A 13,226-nucleotide genomic window follows, 5' to 3' on the forward strand; every position below is an offset into this window, starting at 1 on the left:
TAACACAGCACTTAATGACGCTGTCAAAATTTAGCTGCACCTCTTTAGTTTTAATAATATTGCAATCACATCAGCCCTTCCTGTGGAGTTCTATTCTACTCCATTCTACTCCCGTGGAGTGTGTGGATGTGGGGTTTCCCCGGCATGCCGTAGACTTCCAGCCTTGCAGAGGACCACAGATCTGGCACAGTGCTGATGTCATTTCTTATTCGCTGTGAAGTCTTCTCTGAAAATGGCCCCACAGGATCCATGCCAAGACTGCGGTTAAAAGACCTCCGCCTCTCGTCATCTTCTCCTTCCTGCTCTCCCTGTCTTTCCTCCCCGTATCTGTATCACCATGGATATCTGTCAATTCAAAGAAACTGATCAGTCACCAAGCAGACCCCAGCTAAAGACGGCAGGATTCTCTAACTGTTGAAGCAAACAGGAACTCGATTTGGTTTTATCCTCTCCGGCTCCTCTGCCGTTTTACGATCCAGGCCACACTACACACCCCTCTATTCTCGAGGGCCTTGTGCGTTCCCCTACTTAGCCTATCGATCCCACATCGCTCTGGAAAGCCGCACCGTGACACTGGAATAAGGTGTGTTTGTGCACATGAGCAAGATCATCCCTCTTTGTAACTACCTGCTAATTACGCTGAGCGGTAAACGTGGAATCGGTGACCACGCCGCTGCAGGATATCATTAACTAAAAGGATTGGAGCGTGGCTCGGGCCGGAGGTTGTCTCCGGCTTCTCCCGATTGAAGGATCTAAATGGGATTCATCAATAAAACGGTGGAATAAAGTTGCAGGCACTTAAGAGCGTCGGCCTTAAGGGGAGAGAGAGCCGCCGTCTGGCTGCCGGCCAGTGAATTAAAAGATAAATATCATTCCACTGGCGCTCCAGCAGCTTGCAGCTATTTCAGACAGTGAGGTTTATTGATAATTGAATTACTTGGGGGGGGGGGAGACAAGACAGGAGGAGATACTGTAGTGGAAGTCAGGAAAATGCAGCGTCCATGTTTACTACGATCTACTGCTCGATGGTAGAACCCATCCTGCAGAAGACATATTTAACTTCTGATATTTAGAGAGGAAAATACGCCGATGACGAGACAGGGTGTGGCTTTTACGTGTAACCGTGGTGTTTGTGTTGAATGTTTCAGGTGCTGAGCTGAAATAAGATGTCCACCGACAGAATGGCTTCTCCTCAGAGCAGCTCCCTGTCGTCGTCCCCGATGAGGCGAGTAGCAGAATCATCCAACGCAATTACATGTTCTGTTTACGGGATATATATATATGAACTGCACATCAGGTGTTTACAGCCAAGACACGTAAGTTTAATCTTCCATTTTCAACATAAACCGTTACTGCAGCTCATAAATATTTAACCGCCTGAGTAGCATCACTCACAAAACCTGCTAGCCTTTCTGTATACGTTAGCAGCAGCTGTATGTTGTACATCAACATATAGTTTTCCCAATCGGCAACACGTGTCAGGATACGTTTTAATCGCAGGGCCTAATTTGATCCATAATTAAATACAAATATAACTCAGTGCAGCTTAAATATAACTATAATCACTATTTTACCGGTAGTAACGCCAACTGATCTCCAACCTTCCTCGGAGGATGGAGGTTTGGGAAACATATTTATTTTCTCTAATGAATTCCAGGAAGGTCCAGGAAGCAAACTTCCAGTCACACAATTGTGATTTACATCGATGTCGCAGTTCTCTCCCTGCTAATGGGAAAAGCCTCTCCGTCACTGCCGTGTTCGGGTGTAACATGTGAATAAACATCTCCTGACAGTTTTGTGCTCGCGCGGCAGAAGCCGTGTAATGAATGCTCGCCGATGTGAAGTCAGTCGCCGTGCACACACGACCACTTCCTGTCTGACGTGCTTTGTGTGTCTTTCAAACAAACATCATTTCATTTGTGCAGCACGTGTCCCGGTACGTCAGACGACAATGAGCCACAAACACAAGAGGAATACACACAAGAATAAACTCTCTGCAAAGGAATGCCTTTCCCCAACGATCCTTGAGCTACTGTCGGAGGGACTCGGCGATTAGGCGCCAAGGAAGTTTGTGTGTCGTCTCTTTTCCATTGGTGTTCCAAGCCGATGGAATCACGTTTGACGTTGTGTAATGGCGAGATGGACAGGAAAATGGAACAAAGCGAGATATTAGTCAGCTGGAGATGGTTTGGGTAATGTCCCAAAACTATCCCTGCAGGATGAGAAGCTTTATGCCTTAAGTGCAGCGGGCCGATTCCGTCTGAGACGGGCGGAGATCAGCAGAGGAAAACGCTGAGTTAGGCGAGTCTGGACTTGGCTGCACATTAGAGGCCATTTCAAACATCTGGGAGTCAGATGTCTGCCGCCCGCTGCCAGAATTCACCAGTAAGAGGCCGCGGTATTCCCTGAGCACGCCGCTACTTCGGAGGGAGAGCAGAGCAGACCTTCACCCAGAAACTCAAGGCGTGACTTCTGCATCCAGATGTTCCATCAGACACGCTTTCACCTTTCTCCTCGAACCATTTGTCACATGTTTGCACAGCAAAGCAGATTTGAGTAAACTGCAGCATAGCAGACAGTTCTCTGTAGAAGCGTTCTGGTTTTTACGTGAACATCCTGCTCGCTCTATCTGTACACAGGACTCCATTTGTAATTCTGTCCGGGACAAGGGTGCGTTTGTTTCTGCCTTCAATCAAAGCCAAAGCCACAATGGTCTGGTTGGGAAATGTTGCATCTCATTCTGTCCATATTTCCACCCGGTCTGCCCCTGCTGGACTGCGGTTCTGTTTGGCATTCGGCAAAGATTTCCATTTGTTTGCAAATCAGGCATCGACTTTCCTGTGAAGCAGACTCTGGACTACCTTGACAGACTCCATCATGGTTATGTTGTCCCAATTGTCCCGATGTCAATTTCAGGAAAACATTAAGAGAACACGCTGAACGGAATTCGTGATTTGATGGGCATATGAATCAAGATGGTTCACCGCCATGCGATGCTGTTATGTAACTATGAAAAAGGTTTGGAATGATGACAGCATGTTAGATCGATTCGGTTGTTGGTGGGGAGATCTGAAGACTCGGAGCATCACGTCGGCGCTGATGGACGTTTTCTGCTCCGTCCACTTAGTTCCGGCAGAAAATGTGTTTGCTGATGGGCTGAAATGTGAAGGAAAATGACGGCGGGTAAGAATCGGGAGCTCCTTCCATGCCCTCTTGAGCTGCGGCTCTTTGTTTGAATCACTGCATTATCCTAAAAACAGACATGAGAAACGGAATAGTTATTAAGAGGTTTTCAAAGGGGAGTATATATTAGAGCGTTTAGGAGAAATTGATTTCCTTAATCTCCTAAAATTAAACCTCATCTCATCCGTATTCTGGAATCAGGCGTCGCTGTGAAACCGTTCACCCCACTTAGCAGGACAAGCAGCATAATAATGATGGTCTAACGCCGCAGTTATTTATTCAAGTCTATTTTATCTTAATCTTTGGAACTGAGTGAGATTAATTCAGAGCTCCTTCTCTCTGCAACCTGGAAAACAGACCGTTGTATATCCACCTCCTCACCTGACAGGCGATTGATTTCTACCTGTATACATTTATATATATATATATATATATAGTATATCTAGCATGTGCATGCGTGACCTTTTTTACTTTGTAATATTTCAGAGTTTTCAATGATCAGTTTCTTGAAGAATTAAGGCGTGAAAACGAGTGTTAGCTTCTCATTCTCATCCGTTTGATCTCTTCTGATTCCACCTGTCAGCTGGCTTAATGTGCTTCAGCCCTAATGAGGCATTTTTCTGACCTCCGATCAAACACATTGATTTTCCTCATCACCAGCAGCCCTCTGTGGTGTTTGATGCCGGATTAGATATAATTGACGTTGTGGCTTTCTAATGAATCATTCCCGTGCGACCGGCTAAGGCTAAAAGCTGAAACTCAATACCTAACCCTTTGGATATTATATAATGACGTCAGCTGTCGTCAGTCCGGGACGGATGTTTGATTTAAACGTACGGAAAACTGCAATGCCTCTCTGGAACCAGATCGACCAATATTCAATAACACTGCTACATCCCCGGAGTCTCCAGTGAGCTGCCATTTCACACTAACTAACCTGGACGAATCTCAGGAGCAGAGCATCCGGCGCCGCTCCCCAGGAGCGTTGGCTCTCCGGGTAAAGGACGCTCTACGTTCAGTAGAGACTGAAGCAGGGATGAGCCTTTCCTTTCTGAAGCGTCCACCAGCTGAAGCGAGGAGTGTGGAACGCAGACGCTATTGGTGACGGATCGACTTCAAGCAGCATTGGGTTTCATTTTAACGCCGGGTTTCATCCGTGGGAGGAGGAGTCAGGGTTTTATTTCTTCCCAAATTGCCTACAAAACTGCAAGCAGGAAACTCTGCATCTCCTGCCGTCCTTGTGACATGTTGAAATCCAAATGGCAGATAGCTCCATGCAACAGTGGCTGATTTATCTCTTACTGCAGTAAACATAATGAATTAAAGTCAGTCCATTCACCCATCTGGAGGTTATGCGTTTGTATTCTTACAGGTATTTACAGAACAGCTCTGTAATCATTGGTCTTTTCCATGTCCACAGCGCCCGCTTGCAGTCTCTCCAGGTGGACTCAGTCCAGCGCTGGATGGAGGATCTTCGTCACATGACCGAGGTGGAGTGCATGTGCGTTCTCCAGGCCAAGCCCATCGGGCTGGAGGACGACGGCCAACAGGGAGAGCTGATTGTGGCCTCGGGGGTCGGCTCTGGGGACCACGTGGCCAGGAACAACCTGCAGACGCTCCTCCGGCGAGCGCTGGTGGTCAGCACGGAGCTCGGCAAGATGTTCCAGCGACTGGAGAAAGGGCGGTGGCAGAGGGTCCACAGCACCGCCGTCAGGGCCAACTGCCACGTGCGATCTCTGATACACGAGTACAGCGCCGCCCGAAGCACGCCGCCGGAGATGCAGAAGGTGACTTGCTGGTGGATTCCTCGCCTCATAGAAAGCATCCGCTGTGTTTTTATCTCGCCTCCTTTTTCTTGTCCTTTTTGTGGCAGTATGAGAAATCTCTGCTGGAAAAGTGCATGGAGCTGACAACCATCACAGAGAGGTAAACCTCTTCACCTGACCAGGTGGTCAAAGGGAAACCAGGAACATGTGTCACCAGAACGATTCTTCATCCACAGGTGCCTCAACACTGACGACGAGTTCTTCCTGAAGTCCATGAGGGAGGCCATCCACGAGATCCTCACGGACGTCAGCGACTCCTTCAGCAACATGATCGACATGGCTTTAGCCAACGAGATCCGGGTACGTAGCTCTGTTTACGTCAAGTTTTATACTGGAGCCTGTCAGGTCTGATTTCCCTTCTCATGTATATGAAAGAAAATACGAGTCGAGCGGAAAACGTTACTTTAATTTCCTCCTGGGCTCCTGCAGGTCCTGATCAAACAGATCGAGTCATCTGACAACGTTCACGCCATCAGCAGCGCCATCAGCAACCTGCTGTCGCTCACCCAGGATGGACCTCAGCTCTGCAGCATCATTGCCAAGGTACGGCGGGCAAATCCGGGTGGAGACGCGTCTCCGACTCCAGTCGGTGGAATGGATCTGTTTGAGAGGAACCCGTCTCCATCGGTGCGTTCAGGGGGTGTAAAAACCTGCGTGGTCGGAGATCCTGACGTACGTCACAAGTGGGCGGCGAGACGAATGATCATTTTAGGTGTGCGGCGTTCACCCGGGCCGCTCACCCAGTCTTGATCTGACATTACGTCATCGCTCCATTCGGGACACGCCCCTGAAGCGATCAGCTCCGACTCATCCTCCACATCAGCAGCCATCTCTTCTTACATGCCTCTAAAAAGCTTCCTAGTGAGATAAGCCCGCACCGACCAGACGGAAGGTCTAAATTGGACATTAGTTGACCGTCTGCTTCCAGGACGCTTCTGATAAGACCGTTCCCGATGGCCCGCGCTCACGTAGGACGACACACACATGTCCTTTACTCCCAGATCTTCCGATCAATACTGTCAGCTCCCATTAGGAGTGAGCCGCGATCACAAAGGCAAGCTGCTCAGGCATGTTTTAGCGTTGGGTCCGCTCCACCTCCCTCCGTAACGGCGCTGACCGGGCCCTCAGAGACTGCTGATGGCTGCTAATGAATACCCACAACGAACCATCCTCCACCTGCCTTTTGAATTAATTAGCGAGCACCAATCTGTCTGTCACATTTCCCGCGGCTCATATCCAAGCTCTTTACTCATGATCGGTTTCCTCAGCCCGATGGATTCAACCCATTTCTGATTCTGCAATTAGCCTCTTAAACAACAACAACGTTCTATTCCTGTCTTTCTCTCTCGCTTCAGCGATTGAGAAGCTTTTTGGAGAGGAGAAGTAAAAGCGTTTGGCTTGAATGCTAGAATTATGCAAATGTTGAGAAAAAGTTGCACAAAACTCGTTTGATGCGTGAAGATTTTCCACTTTTCGTTGGAGGCCACCAAGATGTGAAAATTCACCTGGAGTTTCAACTTTACGCAACTTCTTCCTGAATCATAGAGATTTGAATCGTTCTCCACTTCACCCTGTCCTTTGCATCGTCCTCCCCAACACCAGCCACTCTCATGTCCTCCCTCACTACGTCCATATATCTTCTCCTGGGTCGACCCTTCATCTGTCACTTCCCTATCTGAATAACCAGAGTGGGATTCTCTCAGCAATGCTGAGTTGACATTTCTGCCTTCTGAAGCGAGACGTCTGCAACTTCCTGAATCTCAAGAAACGTCAGACATCGTGCAAACAAGTATAGCAGTTGAAATAAAAAACTGTGGAAATCACATGCTGCATTGGCCTGTGGACGCAAACATGCAAACAGAGAGGCGCCTTTAGACGAATGCTCGAGCGACGTGCTGCGATGCTAATTCGGCGAATGCTAAGATGCATGCAAGGGAGAACAAACGTGTTCCGTGGGCTCCATCGACGGAATGAGGGAGTAGTCAGTGGAAACAAACGAGCTGCACGCCGTTAGACGGGGAAGGAGGAAAAGAAACATCCGACAATCCAACGGTCCGTGAAAAGGAAAAGCAGAAGAGAAACAAACTGTAAATGGAACACCGGCGGCGCTGATTTTCAAAGCAAAGCCTTTTTTTTCCTGCACCAAATCAGCGTTTTCACCAGGAAACCTGCTAATTGATTCTCCCACCAGCTGTAGATGGGTTCGATTGTCTTCGGACGTGTCACATGTAACACAGAGAATCATGATGGAGACGAGACAAGCCAACATCCTGATCCTGACCCGAACCACCGGTGGAAGCGTGCTGTATTATAGTGTCGCAGGTCCACCTGGAAACCAGGTTTGCATGCTAGGATTAGGAAAAGAGGAAAACATGTCCGGCTGAATGTTAGTGCCCCGGGACCCGGATGATCTGTGTGGAGATAAAAAAGGGCCATTTTTAATTTTCATATATAATTACATGGAAAAACATTTGAAGCAGAAGCAAAACAGCACAGCGATTGAAGCGACATTATATAGAAGGATCGGCGACACGAAGGCAGCTGAGGATCTTCAAAAGTTTCTTTACAGGTACGGAGGAAGTCTATCAGGAAGGCAGAGGATGGGGCGGAGGCATGCTGGAGGGCAGCATGATAATCTCTTCAATCCCCGGCAGCAGGGCCTCTCGGCGTAGGAGACACGCCAGCCCGGTATAATGGCCTTATTAGGATAATGGCCGTAGTTACGGGTTTGTCTTCCTCCTGGTAATTTGCTCTATCCACACACTGAATCCAACGCCTGCAAGTGCTTCATGTCATCGGGGCGCTTCAGCGCAGACATGCAGCGCTGCAGCAGCTATTTCTGTTTGTTTACACCGAGGACATTTTCAGCCATTATGTCGAGCAAATCATCTTTTTTTTCCCTGCTCCAATATGTATATTGTGGCTGTTTCTTTTACGTGACTGTATGAGCCGTCTGATTGGTTCTGCACCGGCTGAATGAAGCTAACCCAAAGCCGTCCCGCATCCTGCAGCCCCCCCCGATACGTGCCCTGACTGGCTCATATCTGCCTCGCATAGCACAATCTAGCAGGAGCAATTTGATCCATCATTTTACACAATCATACGTGCTTGAAGACGAGAGCGGGCTGCGATGCGTGATTTGCTATTTGGTGGTATAAACGGCGGCCGGGCCGGCAAGGCTGTCGTCTGACTGAAAGCCGCTTTGCTGACTCTAAGCCATCTTTTCGTCCCAGATTCATTTATGACGCAGAACGTCGAAAGAAAACTAATTCCACCAGTGGACAAATTCTCAAGCATCGAGATAAATATACAATTTGGATCTGTTTGAAATGAAGCTGCAGGGAAAGTGTTTGGTGTAAGGATAGGACGATGACATTTCTTCTTCTTCTTTATTTTTGTTTCGCCTTCCCCCACAGGAAGGGGCTGTGGTGGCCCTGTTCAAGATCTGCAGGCAGGACCGCTTCAGAGACCTCTACGCTCACGCCCTGAGGACCGTGGCATCCATCTGCTGCGTGGAGGAGGGCATCATCCAGCTGGACAAGGTGCATGAAACACCACGCACACCACATCACCTATAAACGTGCCTTCATGAAAGTTAAACGCTGCACAGCTCATGTTGAAAAAGTATTCCTGGCTCCGCCCCGTCACCTGGATCGCCACCAAAATGTAAATGGCTCTTTCCTGGAATCCGCTCCATCTTTTCAGAAAGTTTTGTGCAAAGTTTTGGTGAAATCCTCCTAAAAACCCACAAGCAACCAAACCGACACGAGCGAGTGACACAACTCGACAGTATTTTGACCTTCCGGGAAACGTTTCCGGGCATTAAGCAGCTTTTCCAGCACAAAGTTTGCAGGAGCGACAGCATCATACAGCTTTTTATTTCTGATCACCAAATAATACGGCCCACAAAATGATGAGTCATGATTCGCGGCCATGTTTGCAGAGGTGAGCTCATTAGACGAGACCTCCTGACCGTGTCACATGACCTCCTGACCTCTCATTGTGCTTCCGTGTGCGTGTGACGCAGGCAGGGAAAGCTAAAGTTCCCTTCGGGATCAATAAAAGAATGTATCTATCTAATGACTTATCCTGCTTTGTTTGCCCTCCATTGAGAATTCAACCCAAATAAACAACAGACGCACCGATGTCCCGCCAGCGGTTCAATAATGATGCCACAGCGGCGTCTGCCTTCACACAAAGAGCAGCTGGGACGGCGTGAATCATCCGAGTGTGAAAACTCTTTCACGGGAACCGGAACCTGCCCCACATTAGCCGCCTCCTGCCCCCCCCAGAGGCTGTCAGGCGAGGCTGCACCGCCAACCGCTCGCCGGCGATCACTCAGGCTTGAGGAACACACCTGTCGCCGTTGACGGGTGATTGAGATGGATACGCCGTGTGCTGCTTAGTTATATCCCCAGCTGGGATATTGTCACCGTGTAACGGTGAAGAGGAGGAGTACGGATCAGCCTTAAGAATAAAGTACGGGAAAAAACTTTCCTGTAAATCGTGTCGCGTGAAAAGCTCCCCGGAGTGCGGCTGGAAATGTAGAAGGAACGCATCAGAAACCAGAGGAGGTCCAGAGACGGTGGCCCAGACCGGCAGATGACGAATGTGGTACAAAGAACTTTTCTGGACACGTCATCGCTCTGGTTCTGAAGTGATACAAACATTCCCAGGTGAAATGGGGGCGGGGGGAGATGGATGGCTCCACGTCAGCAGGTCATGCTGCCACAGAGCTGCTGACGTCCAAGGAGACAAAAATATCATCACCTCGCCCTGCGAAGCTGAAGCAGAGTGAGACGATGCTCGTCAGCTGGAGGCTGACAGGTGCAACCCGGACTGGAGACGCCGGTTCTGCTCGGGTCCAGTCCTTAAAACAACAGTTAGGTAAATGATGTGATTGAAAATTGAACATAAAGGCAGCAGGATGTTTCGTGCTGATGCCACAGAGGTGTCCATCTCGGGAGTTCACCTGCAGTTTAGGACAGTAGAATCGATGAATGATTTATGTTCGTATGAACCCAAAAACCTGATGAGAGCGACTGCTGGGATGCAGGCTGACGTCGCAGCTGGACTGGAGTGTGATCTGTGCAGCACTGCCCTCAGGTGTTCAAGGATCTGTCCTGCAGCACCGCGACAAACCAGACACGTGGGGGAAAAGCCCGCGAAACACGAAATCTATAAAATCATTTCAATAACATTGAGACAGAATGGATGATTTAACCCCGTTAACTTGCTTCCACGTTATCTGACCCCCTCTGATATGTTCCTTTAAACCACATGTGCCAAACTCAAGGCCCGGGGGCCAGATGTGGCCCTCCAAGTCATTTTTTTGTGGCCCGTGAGAGCTGTGTGCAGACATTTGTTTTTGTAAAGTGCTGCATCTCCCACACATGTTCTTAACAGCCCACATTTGTTGGTTGTTCTGCAGTTCTGCCCCTCTCAACTGTGACAAAAGAGTTTTGAACAAAGTTAATGCCATAACTTGTGTTGGATGATATTTTATTTATTATTTAATATTATTTACTTGAATAAGTTTGATTATTGATCTGCTGGTGGTGACTATTGAAAGTTATTTGAACTTTTTTGGTTTTTCCAGCATGTGCTGAAGTGTTGATCCCGGCTACATATGGCGCTCAGGATCAGCACTGGACAGCTCCATAGGATATAGGATATGGAGCTGTCCAGTGCTGATCCTGAAAGTGACGTCTTTTCCGCGGCATTGACTCGGGGAATGTTCTTTATCTTGCCCACTTCGGTTGGTTGTTTTGTTTTGCGCATGTCCATGACAAGACAAGGTGGTGGCTTTTTGGTTTTGCTTTGATTTTGTATCGATTATCTTTGTTCCTGCGTGATGATTGCATTTGAATGGAACTTTTCCACATTTATAGATGTGTTAATTTATTCCCATCACAAACGTTGGTTCATGCTTATGATTGTTCTCATTTACAGTATGGCTTTATCGCTAACAATTTTAAAGTTACAACCTTTTAAAAAAGTGAAATATTCAAAACTGAATATTTTATTGTCATTACTAAAGAGTTAAATAAAAAAATAATAGTTATTCAACAGCATGTTAAGGAGTAGTAACATTTATTTTACATTAAATTACATTACATTTAGTTACATTTTTACTGTGTTACAGTTTACATTTGGCCTTTAGAGGGCAAAATATAATGCGAATGTGGCCCTTGGAGAAAATGAGTTTGCTCATTTGCTGCTTTAAACCCTTCACCTGGACTCTGACGCATGTGCCGCTGCGTGTGCGTGCAGGTGGACGGGATCCTGTGTCTGGCGGACATCCTGACGGATGAACACAGCGTGGAAGCCGCCAGGGCCGAGGCGGCGGCGGTCGTGGCCCAGATCACATCGCCCCACCACACCTCCACGCAACACCTGGCCAGCTTCCTGGAGAGCATGCACGACATCGTGACCGCGCTTATCAGTGGGTGGAAGGTCACACAAATCATTTTAACCACTTCGTAGGATTCCACTTGCCTTTTCTTTCCACGTTTGGCGTGCCATAGTGTTTTTATTCCACAAACTTACCAGACGCGGTGTTTCTCAGAATTGTGCGAGAGCGCCTCCTGCGGGGAGGTGTTCCTCCTGGCGTCTGCAGCCCTGGCCAACATCACCTTCTTCGACAGCATGGCCTGCGAGATCCTCCTGCAGCTCAACGCCATCCAGATCCTGCTGCAGGCCTGCAGAGACCGCCAGAGGGTCGACACGCCCTACTCCAAAGACCAGGTGCCGCAAAGCAGGCAGTGGAAACTTTCACTACTTTTATAATACTAAAGCAACACGTCTCTCATCCAAGTGTACAGTTCTTTTTTAGAAACTTGCTTCAGATCCTCTTCTGTTTGGACCTCAGGTGGTGACCGTCTTGGCGAACCTGTCCGTCTTGGAGCAATGCGCGTCTGAAGTCCTGCAGGAACAAGGTAATCCATTTCTCATCGGTATTGCAGATCTATATGATGCTGGCAAAATAAAAAATACTAATCTGGAGATCTAATCTCATCCTCAAGGTGGCAGCACCGGATAATCTCTGTGATCGTGTGCGTTGTAGGAATCGAGCGCCTGCTGCTGCTGCTGGGGCAGAAGCCGTCCTCCCCCAGCCCATCGGAGGGGGCCGCCTGCGAGAGGGTCCAGCAGAAAGCTGCCGTCACCCTGGCCCGCCTCAGCCGAGACCCGGACGTGGCCCAGACAGCCATCCAGCTGAAAGGTGGAGCAGAACCCAGGTTTTCTTTTCGACATGTACTCTATGTGCATTTTCATTTCGTACCCTTTCGTAATCTGCACCAGAACCCAAGATCCTTTGACCCTTACAGAAGTGGTGACACCATTTGGTTGATTTTTAATAAAAGCACGCCGTACACTAGCCAATCGGAGCCTGGTCCGCTCTGATTGGCTGTCCTCCATTTTTCAGGAAGTGCTGGGCTAGTAACGGCGTCTTCTTCTTTTTTTTTGTCTCTTCTGTATTTAGCTGTTCCTTGTCTTATTGAACTCTGTCGCTCCCCTGCTGAGAGGAATAACAGCGACTCTGTGCTGGTCGCCTGTCTGGTAGGTACGACATCTATCCGTGTTGACTCACAAATTGAGTGTGACGCACCAGAGGCCTCCACAGGAAGCCCGGACGGCCGCGTCGGGCCCCACGGGGCAACATGTGGAAACGGAACACGCGTACGGACATGAATCCGGAATAACGCCCCTGTTTTACTTGATCATCTCCCCATTCTGATCAGAATCGTTAAATCCACATCTTAGAGTCTAAGGAGGGGTTTCATTTCGCATAAAGATCAGGAGTCTAATTGAGTCTCGTTGCCCGCTATGCTCTCGTCTTGGCCTTGGTTTTTACTGTTCATCACACAAATACTGGATCCGTTTGGACAAAACCTGCAGACGGATGAGGCTTGATTTGGAATGGATCTGCAAGATTCTTTGAATTTTATATAAAAATAAATACATTCCGGAGTGATGTGTTGGACCGTTCTGTTCTGGTGCCGTTCTAGTCCAGCATGGTCTTGGTGTGTAGTGACACACACACGCATGTGCACATGTATCCTGATGCATGGCTGTGTGTGTCTGCAGGCTGCCTTGAGGAGGCTGGCAGCTTGGTGTCCAGACAGCATCGCTGCATCCGACCACCAGCAGCTGATCAAGCCGCGGTTAGTCGACTCCTTCCTCCTCTGCTCCAACATGGAGGAGAGCTTCGTATGA

At 48.5% G+C, this 13,226-nt stretch overlaps 1 protein-coding gene across 1 annotated transcript; it reads left to right on the forward strand.

The window, feature by feature from the left end:
• Positions 1–1,166: 1,166 nt before the first annotated feature.
• Positions 1,167–13,226, forward strand: LOC137894077 (protein inscuteable homolog). The gene is made up of 12 exons (XM_068739547.1): positions 1,167–1,225; positions 4,604–4,970; positions 5,057–5,109; positions 5,186–5,309; positions 5,439–5,552; positions 8,426–8,551; positions 11,283–11,454; positions 11,578–11,756; positions 11,881–11,947; positions 12,076–12,231; positions 12,493–12,569; positions 13,098–13,226. Exons 1-12 carry the CDS (start codon positions 1,167–1,169, stop codon positions 13,224–13,226), a joined length of 1,623 nt encoding a protein of 540 aa, XP_068595648.1.

The sequence above is a fragment of the Brachionichthys hirsutus genome, chromosome 5, assembly GCF_040956055.1.
Source record: "Brachionichthys hirsutus isolate HB-005 chromosome 5, CSIRO-AGI_Bhir_v1, whole genome shotgun sequence".
In the NCBI taxonomy this organism is placed as follows: domain Eukaryota; kingdom Metazoa; phylum Chordata; class Actinopteri; order Lophiiformes; family Brachionichthyidae; genus Brachionichthys; species Brachionichthys hirsutus.

Coding starts and splice junctions, on each gene's coding strand:
- LOC137894077 (XM_068739547.1), top strand. CDS start 1,167: ATGTCCACCGACAGAATGGCTTCTCCTCAGAGCAGCTCCCTGTCGTCG. Junction 5,553..8,425: donor TCTGCAGCATCATTGCCAAG/GTACGGCGGGCA, acceptor CTTCCCCCACAG/GAAGGGGCTGTGGTGGCCCT. Junction 11,757..11,880: donor CGCCCTACTCCAAAGACCAG/GTGCCGCAAAGC, acceptor TTTGGACCTCAG/GTGGTGACCGTCTTGGCGAA.